General features: G+C 45.1%; 1 protein-coding gene across 2 annotated transcripts in view; it reads right to left on the bottom strand.

Moving 5' to 3' along the window:
• Positions 1-3,624: 3,624 nt before the first annotated feature.
• The window catches only part of LOC144110660 (tyrosine-protein kinase transmembrane receptor Ror-like), a 268,501-nt gene continuing 253,633 nt past the window's right edge, over positions 3,625-18,492 (bottom strand). For both annotated transcript variants that reach the window (XM_077643717.1, XM_077643718.1), the window contains 5 exons: positions 17,342-17,578; positions 16,608-16,809; positions 14,866-15,007; positions 10,404-10,643; positions 3,625-9,115 (listed from right to left, as the gene is read on the bottom strand). In XM_077643717.1, coding sequence (XP_077499843.1) covers positions 8,408-9,115; positions 10,404-10,643; positions 14,866-15,007; positions 16,608-16,809; positions 17,342-17,578 — 1,529 coding nt within the window. In that variant the 3' untranslated portion in view covers positions 3,625-8,407. The remainder of the gene's footprint in view (positions 9,116-10,403; positions 10,644-14,865; positions 15,008-16,607; positions 16,810-17,341; positions 17,579-18,492) is intronic.

The raw sequence follows: 18,492 nt of genomic DNA, 5'->3' as shown, positions 1-18,492 counted from the left end.
AGATATCCTGGCAGTTGATTAGCACTCTTTATTATGTGGTCATGAATATGAATGGACTGTGTTAGGTCTGACACGATATGTACTCCAGTGTAGCGGCGAGATGTTGCCGACTCGAGGATAATGTTAAGTTTGTAGATTGCTGTACATGACTCAGTATGATATACACGCAGAACTTTGCAACCATTGTTGTCAAGCGTCGTAAGCCAGTGGTTGCACCAAGAATAGCATTGCAATCAGTCTGTAATGTGTTTAAAGGCGCCCCGAAACACATAATCAGTGCATTGTTTTGCCTGTTGGCTGCATAGAATGAGTTATAGTGATGCTATTAGCAGCAGTCGAACCTCGTATGCGGCGGTTTTTAATATTTTAACTAGCTCGCAAAAACAAATTCGTGGCACTGACAGTGTCACCATACAGTGGCCGTTTTTGGCAGTGGATATGACATCACTGGGCTCGAGCTTGATGATTGGACAAACAGTAAATATACTGCAAATTGTGTTAAGAAATAGAGATACATTTTGTCAAGTTTTTGCATTTTATATTACATCAGCAAAACCAACTTGTTTGCCTTAGGTAAAAGCACTGCAAAAAACGAGTGAAACAAAAGTACACCACCAGAGGCTCTGGGTATGCCTCTCTGTACATCCTACAACCTAGCACACAGCACTTATGCCTACTCTCTATGTATCTGAGAACGGCTTTGCGGAATTGATCCGATTGAGCCATTGCACTCTACGAGCGTTCGTTTTGGTTCCAAGGAAGGATGCAAAGAAAAAAGCTATTCGTTTCACATTTAGCAGTGCACATTGTCGGCTTGTGGAGGATTACCGGGCGGCGGCGTCAGATGGCACCACGTTCCCGTCAACAGCACGCGCCTTGCTTGCCGTGACCAATCAGCGCGTTCCTAGTATCGATGGCACCACGTTCCCGTCAACAGCACGCGCCTTGCTTGCCGTGACCAATCAGCGCGTTCCTAGTATCGGCCTTGGTATGCGGTAAGCAGTAACTGTGCGCGCTATCCTAAATGTATCTATCATCTTGCGCAGGGCATCACTCCGTCGCAGTATCTTGCGCTCGAGTTCGGATCCGTAAGTCTGGGAATGTCACTGATCAGTACTCCCTTCTGTGCCGTCGATGTGATGATGAAGCATCGCTGGGTCTGCTGGTCGTTCACATAGTAGTTGTAACCACGCAAACGGCACTGCCAGCCTTGGCATGAACGAGTTACAGCTATTAGGCAACCAGGGTGTGCAAACTTTTGTGACGTGCTCAGATAGGCTGTTTTGATTGGTCCCTCCCCGTGTCGTCATTGGGAGAGTGAAATGGGAATGGGAAGCCCGGCGAAAATCGAGTTGAGGGCAGCATTTTGTTTGCCTGTATTTCGAAATTTCTTCATTGAATAACTCCCATTCCTATGCATCGATTCATGTAATTCTTTCTGAGTCAGCATCTGCGTGACAAAGAAGCCATCTGAAGAGTAACCGGCATTTGTTCAAGCAGTGTTTCCCTGCCCCTTCAATGTACCATTCATTAGTAATCTGCCAGAGCACAACAGTCATCAGCGAATAGCGAAACATACAACTTCAGAAATGTGTTGTTACTTTGCTGTGTGACTAGTTCAGCAACCCGAAGCCCACATAACTCAAGTTTATAGAGTGGAGGGCTCCGGAATAATTTCGACCGTCTGGGGATCTTTAACGTGCACTGACATCGCACAGCACTTGGGCATCTTAGCGTTTTGCCTCCATAAAAACGTAGCCGCCCTACCGCGGCGGCTGCGTTTTTATGGAGGCAAAACGCACACGGGCGTGATATCAGTTCACGTTAAAGATGCCAAGGTGGTCGAAATTATTCTGGAGCTTTCCACTAGGCACCTCTTTCTTTCACTCCCTCCGTTATCCCTTACCTTATGGCACAGTTCAGGTATGAGACAGATACTACGCCATTTCTTTTCCCCAAAAACCAATTATTATCAATTATTATTATTCTGCGGAATTTGGGGGGGGGGGGTAAAAGCTTTAGTCACAGAAGTACCTTTCCTAATAACCATATTACGATTTTTTTTTCAGATTAAAATTTTGTTAATTACGGGGCTTAACATCCTGAAGCAACACATGGGTTATCAGGGCTGGCACCATAGTTTTGCCAGTGGAGAGGGTTAATTGTATGTTCTTGTTTCTTATTTCACATAACAAATTTTGTTTTTGGTAGCAAGCAACAGAAGGTTAAACCCTGAAAATGTTTTTCGATTGTTACCATTTTTTTCGCCTTATTTTTACTCCGTAGAAGGATTCAACACTGTAGTTGTTATCTTGGAGAGGATAACAGTATGGGGGCTTATTAAAGCCGTACTTCTGCTACAGTGGTCCCAATGATAGGACATCAGAGGGGTCTTATCTACCAATTCTTTCTTCAATTTATTCTTTTTTGCCAAGAAATTCCTTTCACTAGTTTTGGTACCAAAGGAAAGGCTGACCAGTGGCAGTGGGGCAAAGAAAACATTTAAAAATGTGGTCAAAGATTGGCACCATAGTTTTGAAGGCAGTATTCTAGGAAGTGCTGCATGAAATCTCTGTGAAGGAAGCCTCCCTCCTCAGTGGTGAGGATGAAAGGGTTTTGCCACTTTATCAGCCATTTAATTAAATTTTATGGCCAACTATTGGTGAAATGTGACATCATGGGTCGGGTGTTTGCCTCTAACTTTTACTGATTTCGCTTTTGAGGTGATGATTCACATTTTAGATAGTACAGTTTGTGATTGAGGGAGCTGCAGTTGTGTGCATGAACTCTGCATGAATGCTTGTCCCTTTTGTGTGGTATGGCTGGCGTATTGTGTTTGCACAAGGCCGTGGTGGATTTATTTGGCGCTTTTTTGGATTTGTTTTGAGCATTGTTGCTTGCACTAATGTGTTTATGCACTCTGGTGTGCTTCTTTGACACGCACAGGCTTACTGTTGTTGGTTTTGTTGTCCCAAGTCTGGACGGTCCTGCTTGTATACTATCTGCTGTGCAGCAGAAATCTCCTCTTTTGGTACAGAGAAATGCACTGCAACATGAGATGCAGTGTGCTCTCATCTCTTTCCTTTTCTCACTTTCTTTGCATGCACTGCAGTTCTCGCTCTTAATTGTGATGGCATTCTGCTCGCATGAATCAACTGCATGCCGGCTTCCCCTTTGCTTCCTGCTTAGTACTTCTTCACTGCACATGGGGCCCTGTAGCACTAATCTCCCACTTCTCTCTCTCGCTTCTCTATTGGGCTCTGCTGCACTCCTCTCATGATGGCACTGGCATCTTGGCGGAATGACACCGGTATTGCTTTCGCAGTAAATTTAATTTTATTGGCCGTTAAGTCGAGGAACCTTTAAGCACTGAGTGATGTATGACTTAGTTCCTGCACTTTACCTCAAGAGCAGTCTGCACTCACTCACTCGGCTACATTTTCAGGAGAATCACTTGCCGGGCAGAAGTTAGGTTCAACTCAAACTTGCTCTGGGTGCAAAAACCTGGTACGGGAAGACGCGAGCATAAAAAAAAGGGGCCCCAAGCACATTTAGTGGACAGAAAGCAAGTGATTTTCACCCCACTTTCAGAACCCCCATGTAGAAGACGTAGAAGGAGAGAAATGAAGAGCTCACCATAACTTAACTTTATTAATCTTTACGTATAAAAGAGTAACACATCCAGTCACAGACACTGACAGGCAAAATTTTTTTCTTCACCTTTTTGTTTTTGTACAAGTGTAAACAAACATTTCGACATGTGCTGCGCAAGCACCGGAGACCACCGTTGAGAAAACTGCGCAGGGAGTGGGGAATAAGAAGGCAGGTTTTGGGGTTGAGTTAAACGCCAGCCTGTGGCTACTGACGTAAAAGTAGTAGGTGCATTCACAGCATGCACACACACAAGCACACACACACACACACATATGCGCACATTTTTTTGCACATGTTATTACAGTGTCATAATCGGTGATTTGGGTGTGTAATGGTTTTTGTCTTTAGTTTACAGCCACAGACTTGTGTGAAATACAGGTTCTTTGCTTACAGTAACTGTTTTTGATCTTTAATTTACTTTTTGCTTATTACTCTGCCAATAGTTGCACGAGCTCACTGTTGCATATGATGTTAATGGAAAAAATGTGATTGACTATTCAATGTTTTGCTTGAATGCTTTGGCTTGTGCAAGAAGTTAAGCAAGTTAAACAGGTTTAAAGGCAGCAGGTTAAAGTGAAGTCTGTTTGCACCAATTCCTGGAGTGAACCTACATGATAATCATTCACTTGTTATTAAATTGTTTGCTGTGAGCTAGGAGGTCTTTCTTTACCCTAAACAAGCCAATAAGCTTGCACAGATAATGTTTTACGGGGCTATAGTGTGGTAAAGACAAGTGTGCGAAGGCAAGAGATGAATTGCCACCTATAGCTTTCTTGTGATATGTTTTCTATTTCTTTTGTGTGTATTGTAATGACCAGGATGTTCTGTTTGCATGTTTTGATTGTGAGTGAAAACAAGTTCCAACAAATAAAGCTTTAAACTTCCAGGCAACAATATCAAAAGCATTGCTGATAGCATCGTACATGCGCATGCGCCATAAATACATGTGGTCTTCAGAAGCATAGTATTTACAGTACTGGCAGCAGGCTTCAGCTGGCCAAGTAGGTTTGTTAGCTTCCAGTCGGGTGTTTTTGTAGAAGTCCTTGGAGGTAAACTGTTTCTGAGCTCAGGTCATTCCAACTATTCAGTGCTAATACCGTTGTTCACGTTGCTTTTTTTTGCCAATGTGCGTTCAGCAGTTTCATATCACTGAAGTTTTCTGTTTCATAAGACTACATACTCAAGTGCACTCTCAGTTCGTTGTTCATATTTTTTGCTCTCACATCAAGAGCTAACACCAGCTATACCAGCATCTGAAATCCCATGATGGCATGACTTTACAAGAACTGGTCATGTCTCTCCTAAGTGTAACTTGAACGCTTCTTGCACACCACATACACATAAGTATAGTTACCGTCAGCTCTTGAAACATTTTCACACAAAGTAGCGGTAAAAGGACCGTGAAATGGCTTTGGAATACCAGAATCAAGTTAGCGCACCTTGTAGAATGTTCATTAAAGCTACTAGCATTAGAACCACTAGTTAAATCAACTGGTCTCCTTTTATGAAGCACATGTCCCGACTGTCACCACTGTTTGGTCTAAAAGGCATTTTTTGAAATGTTTGCGTCTTCAGTGGGCGAGTATGATTCTATGCATTTCCATCCCCTACCATGTTTGGCTGTGCAACAGAATAGTCAGGGTAATCAGATGGGGGAATGGTGGTATATCAGCATTCTGTTCGATCTTGCAGCACTTGATACTGTCTGCTTAAAACAATGTGCAGTGCAGATGTCAGGCCATGAGTTCCTGATGACCTTCCAGAGCCATTTCAGTGTCCCTTTAAAGGCAAGTGCCTAAACTCTTTTCTTCTTTACACATTAGGTTTGCTACAAAGGGACTAGTTGCACAAGGTGTGTCTCTTTTCTGCCGGGTAAAGCAAGACTTCAACAATGGCACAGTGAATAGAAACAAAACTGGAATAAAAAAAAACATGGCAGGGTTGCAGTGTGCTTGGGGCTGCTTTGACGAGCAGCAGCAGCGGGTCTCGTCCCGGTGTGATTTGAGTGTGTTCTTATTGCTCCTCGAATCACGTCGCACAAAACTCCTTGCAGCTCACAGTGACACGGCACAACACCTAAGGGGATTAAACGTAAGCATGCACCATTTTTTTTAATGTATATTGAGAAAAATAAATGTTCAAAGTAGCAAAAAGCCTTCTTATAAATTGCTGTAAAGAGCTTTGTAAATGTGTAAAAAAAGGCAGTAATAATAAAAGCCAAACTACAGCAGTAAAAAACCGGTTGTATAAATTCGTGTAAATGGTGCGCCACATTTTGTGGGGAAATTCATTGGCATGATCAAGCCCCAATCTATGCAAGCAGTTTAAAATAAGTGTAGGTGAAATGATAGTATACAAGTGGCTTCGATTTTTGGACTTGCGAGGTGGGGAACTCCCACAGTGCTGCTTTCATTATTTAACTGTAGTGCTGATATGCGGAATTAAAATTTTCCATGGTCACAGTGCACATGAAATTCTTTCGACACTTATTTACATCTCACAGAATGCATTTGAACCTATAGCAAATTGCTAATTGAATTCAGTTATTCAAGCCGCTTGCATGAATAACTGTGCTTTGCAAAGTTTATGAGTAAAGAAATGGCATTCTGGTTTTGCTTATTTCTCAAAGGGAAATGAAAAAACTGACAGGAAGTATTTGTTATGTTCAACCTTTTTTCTTCGGTGGGATACTTGGTTACAGCAGTAACCCCTCACCGGTATGACTATTGTGGAGAAACACATCATTTTTGTGCACAGTGTTCTAGAAACCAGACGGTAGTTACTGCCACTGGTCATATCAGCATCAGTGCCATTTGGGGCATAATGACATGACTTTGTCTTGACAGAGACTGATGTCAATTAGTATATGCACTTTCTGCTTATTATCATTGATGTATAAACAGAATGACTTTATGAAAGCTTAAAACTATGATCCAAATGTATGCTACTTCACGGTGATGAAAACATGCATTGTTAAAATAGTGCAGGGCTTAACGGGAACTTTGTTCGCACGTTTCCACACATCAGCACCATGCTAAATTCTCCTGCGACCTATGAAATATTGCTTGATTTTGGGCTGGTATTGTCCGTTATCCAGCCCTACTAATTTAAGTAAGGTGTTGGGCACCTTCAGGTGTATTTCAGCATTTCTCATTTTCAGCAACCAGCAGTGCGTGTTAAAATAATCAGTGGCTGTTCATGTACTGTCACAACTTGTGATATTGCATTGCACAATCACAGAAAATTGCAGTGTTCACCAGTATGTGACCACCACGGTGCAAATACGTAAAACTTAGCTGCATACACTGGGATAATGCCAATACTAGTGACATGAACTGAAATGCTAATGCTGCTTCCTCAACTTGCATGTTGTGTGCAAAGAAGGTGGTCGTACAAGCCACATGCAGGCAGCTATTTATGTTGTGACCATTGCAGATGAGGCATAAACCTGTAGTCGCACATTTCGCCAGCTTGAAATTCTTGACGTAAACTTTGTAGGTCACTGCATATCACAGTGTACATATGCAAAGTATTAACAGCACAATACAGCTTGAGACAATGCTAGAGTCACACATCTCAATGAAAAGTAGAGTGCCGTGTGTCGCACTCACCTCGCTGCATTGGATACTGAAGGTTAGAATGTACGGAAGTTTTGGAACAGAAATTCATGACATAGTGAAGTAGTATGTTCGCACATAACAGTGTTTGGTGCAGCAGTTTGCCGTCACATTGCTGTCATTGGCTAAGTTGATTACTGAGCATAGTATCCTGTCACTTGCGTAATACTGACGCTGATTGCTTTAGGGACACTGGTGCCATCTTGAGGGCAAACTGTACTGGATGCATAGAATGCTCCAAGAACATTAAGAGTGAAAAAGAAATATTGGGGAGGACAATGTGAGAAAATGTTGACTTTTCAACAAAAGTTTAGGAACGCATGACTCTTATTGCAGATATATATCTGTACTGTCAAACTGCAATGCACAGTACACTTTCTCATCTAAAAACAGCAATGCTCACCCATGCCTAAACAGATGAGCACAAGTGTGCTTTGTTTAGATGAGTATTCTTCTGACACATTTCGAAAATTTACACTGCTGTGAAATTCATAGTGTGGTAAAACCAATTTTCATCATAATTCTCTACATTTTGTAGAAGTTTCTTTTCTCCCATTCGCGGAGTGCACGCACACTCCCACGCAGCCTCTCTGCGGCAGTGTTAAGCTGACTTTGGCTACACAGCTGCATTGTGGGGCACAGTTTCTACTTCACTTCCTTACGGGCAATGCAGTTTTTGAGGTGTTTAAATGGAGTAGTAACATGCTGTAACCTTGAAGCTCTGGGCGCCATTTTCACTGCGCGCACAACTTGTTCATCTAGATTGATCGTTGGTTGAAGAATGTCCAGTGCAGTACAAAGGCTTGCAACATACTGCAGCACAAGTAGCTGTTGGCACAACAGCCGTTATTCACTGTGTTGTCCGAGCCACCTGGGGAAGTCTTGTCCGAGAATTTACTTCAAGAAACCAGCACTTGAATGAGCTGCCACACATCAGCACCTCTCACGACATGGGCTGTCGCATCGTGGTTTCTGTTCATTAAGGCAACAGCTCGAGTGATTCCCGGCGGATGCCGCAGCCGTGGCAACTTCATCGAGGCGTCTCTTAGGAGCGGAGGGGCAGGAGGTGTGCGCGCAGCGCCTTCTTCCGAGGGAGTCTGCTTAACTCACACGAAGTAGCAGCCGCGCGGGATTTGTCAGACCTTGGACACCCTCGTGTCGAGCGGGTTGTACGGCGGCCCAAAGTGCGACAGCGGCGGCGGCGGTGGTGGGTTCTGGAGTGGGCATGGGGGTCCGCGCATGCCCAGCGGCGTCGCAGGTCTGTCCGACCCAGGTGCTGGAGCGGGCGGTCCACCCAGGAGCGGACTGCCGCCCTTGTGGCTGACCGATGTGGATCCCGTGTGGTTGCTCCCGTGTGTGCTAAGGCTTGCACTGCGTGCGTGCAATGCCTGCCACGAGCAGAGGCGTGCGTGCAGCTCGCGGAACTGCGGCCTTCGGTTGGGCACCTCGTGCCAGCACTCAACCATGAGCGCATACAGGTGCGGCGGGCAGTCCTCGGGACAGGGCAGCAACTGGCGCGCACGCACCAAGTCGATGACTTCCTGGTTGGCATATCCATAGTATGGCTGTAGGCCATAGCTGAACACCTCCCAGAGCACGACGCCGAAGGACCAGACGTCGCTGTCGGTTGTGAAGCGGCCATAGAGAATCGACTCGGGCGGCATCCAGCGCACTGGCAGCAACGACTTGGACTGGACGCGGTAGTAGTCTGACGAGTAAACGTCGCGCGACAAGCCGAAGTCAGAGATCTTTACCGTGAGTGCCTCGCCGACGAGACAGTTCCGCGCTGCCAGGTCGCGGTGCACGTAGTGGTGCGCTGAGAGGTACTCCATGCCAGCCGCCACCTACAGAGCAAGCAGATATTGTGAAGATACTGTCCTCTTGCGGACTGCATGTCGGATTTGTGCTAGACCTTGCAGTCAGACAAACCCGTTGACAAAACTTATTATTTTTAGATGTTGCACCAGACATGGCTGCAGCACTTTATGGGGTTTGTGAGATTAGAACTATGTAGTACAAGGACTTCTTTCACTATCTGACAGGACAGTTTACTAGCTATAGATGGCACAGGAAACCATAGGCAGTTAGTCACTGGAAAAAATCCCGTAGTACTGCATTTGTTTTCCATGTGCCACCAGGCATGGAAGGTTATTACTGCCCAGTGTTGCCAGGAAAGATGAGACGAGCCTTCACAGGTAAATTGCACAGAGCGGTGCCATCCCAACAGAGAGAGAGAAACCCTTGAATGAAGAAACAGCGAATTTAGTCGGCATTTAAAAGTCACTGGCATGCTACTCTGCATGGGGAAGGAAATTTGAGAGATAAAGGCTGAAGGAGAGCGGTGTGGAAAAGGGAAAAATAAAAGAAATAAAAAGGCCAGAAAATATAATGTGGCCATTAAATGCGTATTATGGTGCATCGGCAAGTAATGATGTAATGCATGAAATGAAGTGCACAGTGTGACAAATCGGCTGACAACGTTCACTGCGTGAAGAATGCCTGAGGGTAACAAGCAAGGTGAAATTAGATCTTGTCAAGATGTGTCCAATGTCATTTAAATATGCAAACAAAAAGTTCACTGCATGCCTCTGTTGCCTAAGAAAGGCTAAGAGAACTAAGACACTAACCTTCCAACGGCTCTGGGCTGTTGTCTAGGGCTTAAGTCCACAAGGTGCAGCTTAAATGAGGTTCAAAAACTGTCATTTCGGTCGATTTGAGTCGTGCCAACTACGCGGGGTTTTAAATTATCCCCAAAAATAACGACATTGCAAAGGCAGATTCGGAGGACATCACAAAGGTGATTGTTGTTCTGAAAATGCTAGGCAGCGGCAGCCATAAACCTTTCAGATCCAGAGGCATGGCGAGGAGCAACGTGGTACTCTGGCAAAACTTCCAGTGACTGTATTGGCAGTCAGTGCAGTTATGCAAGACGAAGGAAACAATATGAAAATGTACATGTTCTTGTAGATTGCTGGACACAGATAGTGGCTGTCTACAGAACCAAATGACAAAGCTTGGCAAGCTTGCGTACCCTGTATGTGTTTGGAATATTTAGGAATAGCAGCAATCAGAATTGTGTGAAGCAGCGTTAAGCACACAAGCATGTGTACAAGGTGGAATGTGCGCACGCACCTGTCTAGAGATGTGGAGGAAGTCTGCAAGGTCCAGCACCTGGGTGGCACCCTCGCAGCGGGGCGAGTGCGCAACAAGGAACTCGTGCAGATCCCCATGGGGCATGTACTCGAAGAGCATGCACAGTGGTTCCTCCTTGGTGCACACGCCCAGCAGGCACACTATGTTGCGGTGCTGCAGGTCGCTCATCAGTTCTGCCTCCCGCTGGAAGTCCTGCTGCGTCTTCATCGCCGCATTCTCCTGCACAGCGTCATGCACACGTGTCACTGACTGGTGGCAACAGGTGCACCGTAGTTTATGGCTCAATTCCTTATATACAGCAGAAACACTGGGACATGGCCAGATTTTCTGGAATGTCTTTCATGCCCTGCATTAGCAAGATAGGGAATCTGTGTAAAAAGCAAATGGAACTTTCAAATAGCAATTTGAATTTGTTAATTACTTCTGTGGGGTTCTAATCAAATTCCAATTATGTTTATAGAAGTTCCATTTGGTCAGTTTTTATTGGCAACAACGAGCAACTTCAGAAGGTAGCTGTGAGCAGTTGAAAATAGTGTGTCAAGAACAGTTGTGAATCTATAGCTGCAACCAGAATTTAACATGCATGCACTGAAGCATGAAAAAAGGCAGCGCAACAGACAAGAATAGTATTGGGGAAAACAACACAAGCGCTGACTACTGCTAACTGAATCAGTTTATTTGAGACCGCAATACATACCGACTTTTCCACATTTCAGTCGCAAGTAAACAGATTCAGTTGGCAGTAGCCAGTGCTTGCATTGTCTTTTCCTTTAATCCTCATCTGGGGCCAGATTACGCAACTGTGACAAATTCTGTCATAAGTTATTGACCGTGACGTCAAAATGACGACACGATGAGACGTCATCACGTGATGCAACGAGGAATCAGCCAATTACAGCAGGGTGGCGCCCCGAGAGCATTCGAGGGACCGTGTGTTTAATTTTTTGTAAAAAGAAATGAGCAACAATGAAATTAACTAATATTTTATTTTGCCAAAATATCGTGTTTGAAGTTTGAAAATATTAATCAAAACAAAAAGCGTTCGAAGTTGCGCTATTAAATTGGCTGGTGGGTATCTTTTGCTGCCGCGGGGATGCACTGACGGCGGTAAAATGTCAAGCCGCTTTGCAAGAAAGCAGCTGTTTCATGCCGTGTTACTGTTTTTTTGCGCAGCGTCTGGAATTGAGCTACTGTGCGGTTGACCTAAGGGTGCAGAAAAATTTGAACGAATGCAGTGAAGGCTACGTGCCTACCGAGCGAATTTGCAAGAAGCGCTTGGTACGAAATCGGCGAAGACAACTTGTTGAAGTTGTTTTTCGCCTCTTTCGATCGATGACAAAAATTCCAAAAGGTAATGTGTTGCAGTATGTGATGTGTGGTTGTTTGTTACTTTCTCCTTGGGAAACAGAAGACGATCATGAAGTGCCATTTGCTGAAAAATAAAGTGCTTTGCCAGCATAAGCGTGTCTTATTTATATGTAGCTGTGTGTCGCAGAGGTGACGACGGAACCCACCCCTTCTGCGCACTAACTTTACAAATTGCCTCGAACATCCGCTGTACGCATTTGCTCACCGCCAGTTGTGCGATGCAGACGTACGCCTCATTACCAACGGCAGCCTGAAAGCCGCCCGTGGCAAAGAACCGCAGTCCACATAGCACCTACTGCCGCATCGACAGTGCACCCGCACGCAAACCTCCCAGTTCATCGGCGAGTTCATCGCACAACCACTCCACAGTCTGCTTCTCTAGTCGAAATCGGCGTCGAAACGGCTCATCCGGCAAGTCAAACGCGTCTTCGTGCGCTCTCCTTCGCCGTTGCTCGTGCCGGCACAGCCGCCTCACTCGTATCGCCGCCTACACCGCTGCCATTTTCTGTCACAAAGGCAACGGTCAAATTGACAGCCTCAAAACTGTGACAAAAAACTGTCAAATAGCGGCTGCATAATTAGGTGTGCAACGTCATCACTTCTGCCACGTCCGTGACATCATCTGCAGCCACCCATGACGCGAAAAAGCAATATGGCCGCCGGCCACGACCGACCAATAGGAGCGAGGCTTATTGACACCTTTGTGACAAGTTTTTGACAATTTCCCTATTGACAGTTACGTAATCTTGCCCCTGTTTGTGCTACCTTTTTCATGATATAAATGAATCAACTGCCCCAAACTGCTACTCTCACTCACTAAAGTGAAGTATGCAAAACACCTTCTGTGGCAAGAAAGCAAGAAAAGCAGGTACAGTGGAGATTACCTGTTAACAAACTCCAGGATGCATGATGATTTGTTTCGATGCACAATGTTTCAATACCACATTGCACTTAACATGTGCAGCAGAATCTGTGATTGCTCCCTTATTTCAGAATGCCTGCGATGGAGATTCGTTCAGTGTGGCAATGAACCCTTCAGGGTGAACAGAAACATGCAGCAGAGCTAAAGGCTATGGAACCACACAAAAGAATCCACAAAACATTCACAATGGCAGATGTGTGCCTAGCCCACAGGCTTTTAAATACAAAACTATGGATTACGCCAGGCAAGGGCATGATGCTAGGACAGGGGGTTCTCAAAGTGGGTTCCGAATCCTTGGACTCCTTGGGGTGCCTTTTGCGTTCCCCCAAAACCCTATATGCCTCCGCACTCACCTTTACTTTACCCACTTTAGGTTGGGACCAACTGCACTGTAATTGCTCGCAGCAGACTGTTTCAGTATACATCCAGTTAATTACATTATTTTAGGGGCTGCACATGTCCATGCTATTTTTTACACAAGTTAGGCAGGAAAGGACAGAAACCAAGGTATGGAGTTCCACAGCAGCCCTTGAACCGTTATGGTTTCCCGAGGCTAGAAAAGTAGACAACCCCTGTGCTAGGGCATTATGTGAGTATGTGTGCTTTAATGTACACAAGTGAGACAGACAACTGCTTTTAGTTAAGAGTAATGGCTGGGAAAATACTTCTGCAAGTTGTGTTTAACCACATAAATCTTTAGCCTCCACTTCCTGGCTGCTGGTGTTTCCAGATTACTTGCACATGTGTGCACAGTCACTTAAGCGGTGCTTGGAAAGGAGTACAAGGCCACACGTGTCATGTTGATGAAGGCCACTGTCAAGGCCGAGGAGGGTTCCAATACTGCTTCTCCCTCTCACCTACCGTCTAATGCAGTGAAAAGAAAAGGAGAGGAGCAAAATGTTGTTTTGTGAAGGACAGGCACAAGATTAGCGATGTCGTAACACTCTAGCAGACTTGGACGAGCCTAGCTCAACATAAGCCAACTGTCATTTCTAGCTTATGACGAGCCAGCTTGCTGTTAGTTTTCTGGCACTGTGTCTAGCACATACATAGCACTTAGTTTTCTGGCACTATGTGGCCTAGGGCAAGTAGTGGTCGTCTAAAGAATTTTTTATTTGCTGACAGTTGGCAGCACGGTTACTTTGGTGCCAGTTTTAAAAAAAAATGTGTCCTTTCAAGGGTTAAGTGCAGTTTTGTATTAGCTACCAAATTATTTATACCGAATATAACCGATCAAGATTGTAGCGCATGATCCACTTTGCAAACTCATAAATGAAAGGCACATATGTATAGCAGGGAACGAGGCTGCAGTATGCAGTTAGACATAGAAGTTTACCGACAAAAGTACTTGGGAAAAGAAAAAACTTACACCAGCCTCAGGTTCGAACCCGACTGCGGCAGCTGCGTTTTTATGGAGGAAGAACGCTAAGGCGCCCATTATTCTGGAACCCTCCACTACGGCACCTATTCTTCCTTTCTTCTTTCACTCCCTCCTTTATCCCTTCCCTTACGGCGGTGGGTGGGTGCGGTCCAGGTGTCCAAAGATATATGAGACAGATACTGCGCCATTTCCTTTCCCCAAAAAACCAATTATTATTATTATTAGGTTTCAAGAGGGCCACAAACAGGATTATTAGATAAGATCTACGAAGACAAGCACGCATGGAGTCTCCAAGCACTGTCACCACGTCGACCATGCGCTTTAGAGGTCTCGTCATAAAAAACAAAATTTCTCCCAGTTACTCAGCCTTGCGGCGAGTCGTGCCTCCCAAACATGGGTGCCTGTTCTAGGCAGTTGACATTTAAACGAATCGTCTAATGTGCAGATATTCAACGCTTAAACCAGCCTGCTCCAAGAGCTGGAAGGACAATTAAATGGCTTATCAGCAGTTATATTATCGTGCCTCACATGACCTAAACTACATGTCACAGCCGTGGTTTGGTTGATGAAAAGAAACAGTGAGAAGAAGAATATCAATTATAAATTATTTACTGGTTCTAGGCAAATATCATAGAGTTATTCATGTATAATAATGTCTACCTCATCATTTTAAAGAAGAAAACACACAAACAAAATTTTGGTGCTTATAAAAGTCTTTCCAGCACTTCAAGAATGCTCAGACGAGACCACATGTCGAGGCATCACTGTACCTTCAGTGTCTTTATCGCCACAGGCACAGGAGCACTGCAGTCACGCTTGGCGGGCAGCATCTCTCCTCTGTACACCTTGCCAAATGCTCCTTCGCCCAGCTCCTCAAGGAAGCGAACTCGTGCAGCTGGTACCTCAGGAGCCCTGGTGAGCAACGATGGGACAATGTTGAGGACATAGAAAGATATGTGCCTCACAAATTCAGGTCAAGTCAAGTCAAACCAAGTTTATTTTTCTTTTCGTCGAAAAGAAAGGGGCCAGGACTAAAAGCTGTGAAAGACAGCTTGACAATGCCCTGGCCCCCTACAATAATTGGCAGAGCAACAGCTATGAGAAAGATCAGTTTGCATTATTTTATACATCGAAGAGTTTCATATTATTACTTTTGTCCGTATGAAAATAAGACACACAGTAAAGCACAAAAACATAAAATTAGACACATCCTAAAAACACAGTCTTAGAATACATCAAGATAACATTCTAGATACAAAGCAACACTAGGTTCACAACAGTTGTTCACGGCAAAAAAGAGAAATTCGGCGATTAGACTCATATACTGGATCGAATCCAGTTGCATGCAACTTATTCAGTAGTTTTGGTACAGTGTAGCATAATGATTGAGTGTATGAATACGTGCGAGGCACTGAAACAAGATATTTATCTTTGTGTCGGGTTTGTCGGTCTCAGATATTTTCTTTTAATTCTGCAAGGTTTACAACAATACTTACATTAGATTTTATGAAATATTTATAAGCTATGATTATCTTGTAATCAAAAAAGGAGAACACAGAGAGGACATTATACTTCAAGAAAAGCTCTTTGGTTGGATGACGGTAAGACACACCCGCAACATACCGTAATGCTCTTTTCTGCAACAAGTGTAATTTGGATAAGTTGGTTACCCCTGTGGTGGACCAGAGTAAGCTGCAGTACTGTAAGAGCGGTAGCACAAGCGCGTTATATAATAAGAGTTTTATTTTAGAAGGCAGCAAGTATCTTGTTCGGGCGATGGCGCCAACTGCTGATGCAACTTTTGAATGCAAGTAATCTATGTGGTCATTCCATGTAAGGTGCCTTGAAAAGACCGCTCCGAGTACTTTCACAGAGTTCACAATTTCAACTTTTTCTGTTCCTAATCATACGCTCAAGATATCTGGTAATTCCTTCCCTTTTGGAATGTATAGGACTGCTTTTGTTTTGCTTGTGTTTATTTTTGAGTGGTTTATTTTTAAGTGGCAATGACATCATCACTGCAGCAACTGATGATCTTGATGTAGAAACAGTGCTGCTTGCATTGAGATGAGACATGATAATGTGTTGACCTGTTGAATTCTTTCCTTGTCTAATCACTATTTAGCATGCAGGAGCAAGCCATTGCAGGTTGATCGTTCAAAAGCTTACCCGTTCATAATTAAGCTAGCTTTCCAGTGCATTAATGCAGCAACATAATTTCAGCAGAACTGACGCTGCAAATCTAATATCCATGCAGCCCAACTACATTATTAGACAGAGGACATCTACATGGTTCCCAGTATAACATCACTCATTTACAAAGCACAAACTGCGTTAAACATTTTATGCTTGGTTGAATGAATGTGCATACCTCCACTGGTTCGATGCTAATTGCAGAAAAAACCTGCGTGGTATGGGCAATGAAATGCTTTACAGTCTTCCGACATTCTCTAAGATAAAGAGCGCATAGTATGTCGTCTTAAATGGCTCAAAGAAATTGTAAAGAGCTCACCTTGTTGGACGGGGCAGGAGTCGCCCTAGCTCAAGGTTCTGTTGGGCAGGCCCCCGCAGTGCAGCCTTCCCTGCCAGGCTTTTGGCCGAAGGTGGTGGAGACGGCTTGGCGCGCCGCCGGAAGCATGCTATGCCCAGCAGGAGCCCTATGAGGGCCAATGTGGCTATGCTAGGAAGCAGGATGTACAGCCACAGGTAGTCCACTGCGAAAGAAGGATTTCTATGTGAAAGAAGGATTTCTTTACTGATTTTGTACACTTCTCAGACAGATCACTGGTGGAGCTGGAATGCTTCTTCCAGCTATATGAGCATGGCCGACATTAGCCCACTGTGAACTTTGTGGCTGCTACATACACTAGGTACTGTAGCTCAGTGAATTACATCGATTCAAGAGGGACATGTATATCCCTGACATATTTACTGCAGATGTTTATACTCTTGTCCCTTTCAGGTTTTTTTTCACACTAAGTTAGTACAGAAGTCCATCTGACTAGTGCTGTGCACTGAAACTTGAGTTTAGCCACCTTTCATAGCTCTCAAGATGTTCAGTGCAGTGGTGAGGCTGCTGTACAATCTTAACAAAGTGGTGGTTTGGGCTTGTTGAGCATATTAGAAGAAGAAACAGCGCACCACAACCGGGCAGAGAAAAGGAGCACACAGGACGAGCGCACTCTGGCTCAATTGGCACAGCAGTTTCACCACTGCATCGTCAACTGCTAATTAAGCTGTACTCACCACACTTGGGGATGTTGCAGATCTCCTTCTTGACGACTGCGCCCGAGGTGAAGCACCAAGGCTGGCTCTCCATGCCGCCGGGGTTGCGGCAGTAGTTATGGCCGCCCACGATCTCAGGGTACTCGGCGATGCGCGAGAAGAGGATCTGGTGCGTCCAGGGCTGGCACGGCAGCCCCGACACAGTCTCGGCCACCACGCCCCTGTAGTCCTCGCCACCGTGCACGTAGCACCCTTCGTCTGCAGTCAGGTTATGCCACCAACAGCGGAATTAATATGGAAATACGCACTACAGTCCCGCCTAAACGCCACGGACAATCCGTCTGAATAGGCCAGCACTTGTAATTCCCATCCACTGGATTGCCACCTCGCAAGCGACCACCACCCACAGCAGAGGAGCTCCTCGAAAGGAAACGCCGCCATGCAACCGTGGAGAGCCACCGAAGCGCAAAGAAGTAGTGCGATATGCAAAGGGACAGGGAGCCGCTCGACAACGGTGCGCCTGTGTGCTGTAACAACAGTATCCACTTCCAGGACTGATGCCAGCTGCTTTCAGAGTTCAGTGTCTGGTATCGTGTGCGATAGACTATGGTTTACATGCGTCAGACCATGCTTACGCATGTACAAGAACATCACGAGATACTCCCATTGCGTCCCTCCCGTTCATAGTGAGTTGCGTTGTGAGTATCATGCCGAATGCTCTTGCACCTCGTAGACAATTCCGCGTAGTGGTTTCTGCACCATTTCCTTCATTTCCACTTGGTCGTGGTCTTACGCTTTTAATGCTTAAAGGTAACACGAATGGACACAGAAAGACAAATGTGGACAGGAATGGCACCAGTCTAGCGCCAGTTCTGTCCAAATCTGGCGTGTCTCCATCCATGTCCTCTTGCACTACCTTGAAAAAGAAAAAAAGCCGGCAGAGACACTTGAGACTGCTTACATATGGGAAGGCCTAAGCCCTCCCGCTCACTGTGTAAACGCAGCCTCCGAGCGCGCTTGTTGCGGCGTGATGTAACCCGATGCCACGCAGCTGGCAATTCTACCTCTGCATGGCTCTACGTAGCCGCCGCCACGACCCCGCCATACCTCTTTAGATCTGCACACTACCTTCGTTTTTTTTTGTTCGTTTTTCGTTTATCTTTAGTTTCTTT

The sequence above is a fragment of the Amblyomma americanum genome, chromosome 11 (assembly GCF_052857255.1).
Source record: "Amblyomma americanum isolate KBUSLIRL-KWMA chromosome 11, ASM5285725v1, whole genome shotgun sequence".
Classification (NCBI taxonomy): domain Eukaryota; kingdom Metazoa; phylum Arthropoda; class Arachnida; order Ixodida; family Ixodidae; genus Amblyomma; species Amblyomma americanum.
The sequence above is the reverse complement of the archived record's forward strand: the minus strand, read 5'-3'. Positions and strand labels throughout refer to the sequence as shown.